Source organism: Pteropus alecto, unplaced genomic scaffold, assembly GCF_000325575.1.
Source record: "Pteropus alecto unplaced genomic scaffold, ASM32557v1 scaffold5, whole genome shotgun sequence".
Taxonomy (NCBI): Eukaryota; Metazoa; Chordata; class Mammalia; order Chiroptera; family Pteropodidae; genus Pteropus; species Pteropus alecto.
In genome coordinates, this window is record NW_006441953.1 from 33,279,323 (window position 1) to 33,286,956 (window position 7,634).

Sequence of the window (7,634 nt, forward strand, 5' to 3'; positions counted from 1 at the left end):
TGCGGCGCCCCACAACGCGCCCCGTCCCCACAGCTCTCGGAGCCAACACGCCATGCCCGTGTGCAGACGGGGGCTGCGCCAGGACACGCATGCGCGGAGGGGCAGGCAGCGCGGGCGTCCTACCTGCACGGCCCCGATGGCGATCACACACATGCAGAACAGGAAGATGCCCAGAGGCACCTCGGGGAAGGTCACCATTAAGGAAAACTGCAGCCAGAAAACACAGAGCACAGCCTGCAGGCCCACCAGCCTCCGCGCCCCCAGCTGAGTGTGCTGGAGGCGGTGGCTGGGGGCCCGGGGCCTCCTCCCTCCAGAGCAACTCCGTGGCATGCTTGAGCTGAGGCTGGGCTCACGGAAACCCAGGCCCCAATTCTGGACGCACAGAGTCAGTGGGGGACAAGGGTGTGGGGGCCACACACTGCGGTAACCTGGGATGGCTGAGGGCAGGTAGGGGCATGGAGCGGACACCTTCTCCACCCAGCTTGGGAACCCCAGGGAACCTCCCTCACCAGGCAGATGCGACTGCCACCTGGAACCCCTTCTCTTCCCAGCTGTGCAGCCCAGGCCCACCCAGCCGTCAGCGTCCCTGAGGAGGGACCGTCTTGGGCTGTGAGCCCCCTCGCCTGGCGGGGGCCCCGGGGCCCTCAGTGAGGCCCGGGAGGTCGCAGCACTCACTGTGAACGGGAGGAAGGTGATGGTCATCATGCAGGCCTGGATGGAGGAGAGACGGCCAGCAGGTCACTCCAGGCTGGTCATCTCACCTGCCCGCCAAGAGCCTTGAGGGGCCGGGTGGGGACAGGACGCTGGAGAAGCCCAGCATGCGCTTCCACCCCCGGGGGGCGGGACTCCACACACCGTCTCCGCAAAAACGAAGGGAAACTCACCAGGTTGAGCAAGGCCAGCGTGTCGTCGATTTTCCCAACAACCTGGAACAATCTACAGTCAAAGAGAAACAGGAAAAGACGCACGTCAACAAAACATGGTTAACGGCATTAAACATTCACGTTGTCCAGCATTTTCTGATGAAATGTCAAAATATGTCATTTTAAACCAAATTTCACTATCTAGTGTGCGAAAGCCAGAGAATACTGAAACATGAAGAAAACGTCTCTGGAGACTGCCATGCCAACACTTCCAAGTGTCCCCCGTCACCTTCCTACCCACTTACAGCCACTGCTCCGAACAGCGCCGGTCTGCACCGACGGACGTGCCAGGAAGCTGCGTGGTGGCTGAGCACGCTCCTTGCAGCCGCCGCCACAAAGGGGCTCCCCTGGCCACGCAGGAGACCGAAACCTGAAGGCTGAGCGCCAGCCTACGGCAAAACTGTTTTCCAGGCCTCACGTTCAAAATCACTTTTAGAGAGGGAAACCCGTTCATCTGTTACACGTGGAGCCCGCGGGAAGGGCCCGCTCCACACAGTCCTGCGTGCTGAGGAAGGCGGAAGCGAGCTTAGCGGAGCTCCCCAAGCCGGCTCAGGACCTGGAACAGCTTTGCCGAGGCCCCGCCTCCTTGCCAGGCCCTTCAGGGGGTCTCCGTCAGGGTCCTGGCCCCTCTGCAGACTGGCCTTCTTCTGAGCTAGGCTCAGCTAGGCACAGTGGGGGCCTCGGGGGGCCGGCACTCAGGGCGGTGCACTTCTCCCAAGTCAGAGGAAGGGACCATGTCCCCCGTGGCCAGCGAGGAGGACAGGGGAGGCCAGGCGGGAATCTGCCGCTCCCAGAGGCGGACTCGGCAGTGGGTGTGGCCGATGAACCAGCCTGCCAACAGGCACAAGTGGCCCTGTCCTCCCGCTGGGCTGCTGCGTTGCCTGGCTGGACCAGCAGCCTCCACAATCACCAGCAGGACCAGAAAAGAGGCCAACTGTCACCTCCTCTCTCCGTAAACAAGGGAGGTGGGAGAGAAAAGCCATCCCTGAGCCTGTCCCATGAGGAACCATCACTTTGCTGAAAGCACTGGACACTTTCGATGCACGTGCCAGAGCCCAAGCCTGTGGGTTTTCCTGCACCCTCGGCACCCTGGCCGGGAGCATTTCCTTACCGAGGGTGTCCCGCCCCACCGCTCTCTGGGTGCCCCAGTTGGGTCTTGGGTCCCCTACAACTCGGGGGCCCTGTTTCCTTAGGATCCGAAGAAACCTCTTGCTCCTTAAGGGAAAGCTCAGGTCCCAGGGCTCAGGTCCTGTGGCCTCGTCCTCCTGGCCAGAGACTGAGGACAACAATGGAGGGCTGTGCCTCCGACTCCCACCCCCGCACCGCGGCACAGGGAGCAGAGAGTGTCAACTTGCACCCCTGCCCTGTGCCCTCGTCGGCTCCAGCAGGTAGTAACCCAGACCACCGTGCACGTCACCCTGTTTCGTCAGGCCCGTGAACCAGTGGTCCCAACCTTTCTGGCACCAAGGGCCGGTGCTCCTATGAGAGTCTAATGCCTGAGGATGTGAGACGGAGCTGAGGCGGTGATGCTGGCGCTAGGGAGCAGTTGCAAACACAGATGACGCTTTGCTCGCTGGCCCGCCCTCACCTCCTGCTGTGGGGCCCGGTTCCTACAGGCCACGGACTGATACCGGTCCATGGTCTGGGGAGTGGGCATCTCTGCTGTAAATGGTAAGCCCTGCCATTGCTGTATGCACAGGAGGAAGAGGACGCTTGGAATGAGGACTCTGGTGAGGGGCAGGGAGGGGCACAGCCCAGGAAGTGAGGGGCTACCTGACACCCCAAGAAGGTTGTTGGTACTGGGAGTGCATGCTTTCTGTTGCGCTGACCCCGGCCGGGTGGGGCTTGCAGTCCCCAGGCTTACGCACTGAAGGCAGGCCTGGCCAGACCCGCACCTCGTGTGAGCTGCCCAGGCCACGGTCACGATGAGAAACGTCATCAGGTAGACAGCAATCCTGGTTGCTAGAAGTTTCTGTACACTCTTGTCAAACTGCTGAAGTAGAAGGGCACAGCGTCAGCCAGCTGCACTCCATGGCGGCTCCAGTGGGGATAGGGCTTTCCTGAGCCCAGCAGGGTCCCTCTGAGGGGAGCTCCAGAACAGAAGAACCGGCACCGGGCCTCAGGCACCGTGTGGGGTGCTGGCTGCCCAAGCCAGGTCCCATCTGCTTTTCTATTAATTCTCACCAAAACCCTGCGAGAAGCATCGTTATCGCCTTCCCAAATGAAAAGGCCAACTCTGAGCAGTCCCAACCACTACTGAAGGCGGCCGGGCCACGCACGCTAGTAGGGGTGGGACCGCACCCAGGCAGAGGTGTGGTAGGCCCTGCACCGCACCCCCTCACCCCTCTGCCTCGAGGATGGCCCATCCACACGCCAGGAGGCACCCGGGGATGTCGACTGTCCTCCAGAGTCATGTCCAGCTTCTAACTGTGTCACCATTTAACTTACAGAGCAGAAACATTCCAAGTTGGCTCTAAATGAAAACTGCTTTAGAACACCGTCCCCACTCACCTCCACGACAAAAACCACACGTGTCCCTGTGCGCCCAGGAAGCCTGGGCAGGAGCATCTCCCCTGGAGGCCATCAGCCACTGGGCCTGCTTGTCAGGCAGGCAGGCCACCCTCTCCGCCGAGCACCCTGCGAGGGCTGCTCCAGGGGCAGCAGGCTGAGGCGCCTCACCATGACTTGACGCCTGGCAGGCCTATGCACGTTCATTCTCAGCCCGCCCCTGAGAGGCAATGCCTCTGTCCGCAGGCCAGGGTCTCCCCGGCCAGGTTTGGGCTCGTGGACCCTCACCCGCACACCGGATTTTGCAGACTGTGCTCAAGTACCTGTTCTGGGGAGATCTGCGTGTGGGTCACAGGCAGGATCTGTGGGAACAAAGACAAAGGGAACCAAGATACTCCTTGGGCACTGACTGTTCCTCGGGTGCCAGGGTGTTGGGGACTCGGGCCAGTGCTGAGTGGCCCCCCCCAAAGCTGCCTGGGCGCACGGCCGGGGGTCCCAGGCGAGGGGTGGGGCAGGGGAGGCTCTGAGCTGGGTGGGCCCCACACAGACCATGACAGTGGCGATTATGGACAGCAGGGCATCGCTGAAGCTGAGCATGCGGTGGGAGTGCTGGGTCCCATCGGCAACATCCTCGTCCTGTGTGCCCGCGGCGGAGTCTCCCTGCACGCAGAGGGCTGGCTCTGGGGTCCCGGGCCCGGACATGGTGGGGCCTGGGAAGAAGCGCAGGTCTGAGCGTGCCGGGCGCTCCCGGGGGCCTGCCCAGCTGGAGGTAAGATCACCACGCAAAGATCAAATGCACTCTATGCACTAGCAATAAGCAGCCTGAGAATGAATCTAAGGGAACAGTTCCGTTTATAACAGCATCAAAATACTTAGGAACAGATTCAACAAAGGAAGTACTAGGCACTGCTGAAAGAGATTGATTACAGACCCAAACAAAGACACCTGTGCTCATGGCCTGGAAGACCTGATGCCCATCATTAAGGCATCAGTACTTCCCAATTCATCTACAAGGGCAATGGAATCCCTGTCGAAAGTCCAAATTTACATCGTGTTGGGTTGAGTTTGCTAAATAAAAAAGTTTAAGAAAATGTTGCACCTGTGTCTATGAGGAACATCGGTCTTTGGTTTTCTTTCTGTGCAACTTCTCAAATCTGCTCAGAGTAAACGCTATTCTGACAAAGCGAGCTGGAAATACTGCCTTCCACCAGTTTTAAGTGGATGTTTAGAACTGGTTTTCTTTTTTGACTTTTTGGTGTGGAATTCCCAGTGAAGACATCCAGCTCTGGGAGTCCCTTTGCGGGAATGTTTTTAACAAGTTTGGAGCTTTGAGCCGCTTAGGTATCTATTGCTTAAGTTAGCTTCAGCAGGCTTTGCTCCTTTCATGTAGGTTGTGGAATTTATTGGCACAGTTGGATGTATTCTGATTACTTTAGCTGTGATGCCACTACTCATTCGTATGGTTAACTTATCTTTTTATTGTTCAATTTGGGCAGATTTCTCTATTTTACTGATCTCAGAGAATTGGCTTTTGGTTTCATTGATTTTCTCTATTATATTTGTTTTGTTTCATTGATTTTCACTGTGCTGTTATTCCTAATATTTACTACTTATTACATTGATAACTATCAATGACATTTATTATTTCATTGTAGATTACATTATTACTTTGGATTTCTTTTGCCCGTTTTTCTTACGATGGATGCTGAGGTTGCTGATTTGAGACCCAGTGTAGTGTTTTAGACATGTACCACAAATTTCAAAATGCTGCATTTTCATCTTCATTCAAAATTCTAATTCCCCTTTTGATTTCTCCTTTGCCCCATGAGTAGTGGGTCAGTAGGTTCAAACAGGTATCAGTTTATTCTAACTTTTTTCCATTGTGGCCAGGGAACATATTTGTTTCACATCCCATAATATGATCCGTGATGGTAACTGCTGTTCATACACTTGAAAATGTGTCTCCTGCTGTTACTGTGTAGAGTGCTCTTTGGAAGTCATTAGGTCAAGCTGATGGATGGTGACTTTCTGGGTACCTCTTCTATCATTTACTATGAGTATGACACCTCCAACTGCAACTACGGGGTGTCTGTCTGTCCTGGTGGTTCCGTTAATTTTGCCTCATGCATTTTAAAGCTTTATTACTGGGTGCAGAACTGTTTAGGATTGTTTTGTCTTTCTGATGCGTTTATCCTCTGTCACCATGAAATGATTCTCTTAACTTCTGGTAGTATCCTTTGCTGTGAAATCTGCTACAGAGTACAGGTGTGTGGGGCTGAAGATCGCATATTCAGCTTTGGGCATGTGTGTCCGAGGTGAGATATCTAAGAACAAACGTCTGCGAGTTCAGGAGGGAGGTGAGGCCTGGAGACACGGATTTGGGTTCAGACGGAGTTACCAGAGTGGCTACGGCAGTGCCGGTATGTAAAGGAGCTCTGTAAATACTCAGGAAATAAAGTCTGAGTGGACGCTGGCTTCCTAAGTAACGACACCACTTAGAAGCCTCCATCTGATGTGAGGCGTGTGTGGATAACTTCATGGTCTCCAAATTCAGATGAACCTCCAAGTCTGTCAGGTGTTCTAGCGGAGATAATCACCAGGTTTTCCACAAAACTGTTTCTGATCCTTTCCACACTGCTCCAACCTTCGCTCTCTCGACTCCCTGCTCATTTTCCATAGGTGTTTTCTTTTCCTTATTCTCAGTGAAAATCCGAGTCACCAGAGAATTCTTTCACTTTCGTTTCAGTAAACACACAGTTACCTGCAACTGCGGCCCGTCTTCCTCCCCTCACATTGAAAAGTGTTTCTGTGTCCAAAGCGAAGACCGCCCCCCTCCCCCCACGCTGATGTCATTCCCCTCCCATCTTCCAGGGGGCTTCCCTTCGCTGTTGCCAGCTCTTCTCTATCAGCAGACTTTCTGGCTCCCTTCCATCAGCTTTAACCATTTCAACACCACATCACCCTTCCAGCTTCCATACTTCCTCCTCCACAGACGAACTTCCTGAGTCTCTACCTCTTCGTTTACGCCTCCGTTTATGCTAATGTGTAGCTTCCACCCCACCACTGCAATGGGACTGTTCCTGGCGAGGTCACTAACAATCTCATCGTACACCTCTCATTCTCCTTTTGCTGTATGACTGTTAAGTAGCCTCTGTCACTACCTTTTCATCTCTGGAATCGCCCTCTCTCTTTGGCTCCATGACCTAATGCTCCCTCGGTTTCCTCCCTGCTTCCCTGGCTGCTCTTTCTCCAAACACTTGTCCACCATCCGAAGGCTCTAACCCTTCTCTAACTACGCTGTCCTCACCGATACTCTCTTGGTCTTTTACAGTCAACCACCATCCACGTGCTGAGACCATCCAAATACCTGTCTCTAGCCTGGAGTCCTTCTCGCGCTCCCAATCTTTGTACTCCAGGTACCAGACAAACGCACTGGTTGGTAAAGCCATACGACTTGTGTGAAATTCTAGCCGTATCACCTGTTAACTGTGGCCAAGTAATGACATTATCGAGTCTGTTTTCTCACCAAAAAAAGGGTGGGGGGGGATTAACCACAGTCTGCCTTCTTCTCCAAGATACTCTAGGACAAGGACAACGAACCACTACATAGAAGGAAGTTGTAAGCAATAAAGTACTGCTGTTGTTATAAAGATGACACGTACTAGCCTGTCTGGAAAGAGATTTTTAATAGCTTGAAATTCTGGAAAAATTACGATGGTCACTGGGGCTTTCAAATCCACTTTTAAGTTTGAGAATGAATGCTCTTATTGAAGAGGCTGCAGCCTCTTTATGCAACACGTACATAAACCAGACAGGTGACAAAAACGAGCCAAGCTGGTCAGGTGAATGATTGTCTTACCTGAGGGGGCAGCTCTCGGTGATTGGTGACACACAAGATTCTAGGTCCAATGTTGCCGGGTCTGATTTTCCTACAGAAGCTGGAAAACTGGGTTTTTAAAACTTACGTTTTTCAGTCTTTTAGTAACAACCCATTCCTTTTAAGAAAAACGCTTATGTGGGGCCCCCACCAAGCCAAACAAGCCAGGCCCTTCCGCGGTGCCACGGATCTTGTTAAACGTCGCCGCAAGGCAGAGCTACACTTGCCTCGAGGGCGGTTACACGGCGCCGGCCCCGCCCAGGTCCCCGCGGCGCGTCTTTACGCGGGGCGCCCCGACGACCCGTCTCCGCAGGCACGACCACCTG

General features: G+C 54.5%; 1 protein-coding gene across 1 annotated transcript in view; it reads right to left on the reverse strand.

Annotated features, from left to right (window-relative positions):
• The window catches only part of TMEM175 (transmembrane protein 175), an 11,004-nt gene extending 3,551 nt beyond the window's left edge, over positions 1-7,453 (reverse strand). Inside the window, 7 exon segments of the mRNA XM_025051766.1 lie at positions 124-207; positions 676-711; positions 885-936; positions 2,819-2,916; positions 3,755-3,793; positions 3,981-4,141; positions 7,291-7,453. Coding sequence (XP_024907534.1) covers positions 124-207; positions 676-711; positions 885-936; positions 2,819-2,916; positions 3,755-3,793; positions 3,981-4,133 — 462 coding nt within the window. The 5' untranslated portion in view covers positions 4,134-4,141; positions 7,291-7,453.
• Between the last annotated feature and the right edge of the window lie 181 nt (positions 7,454-7,634).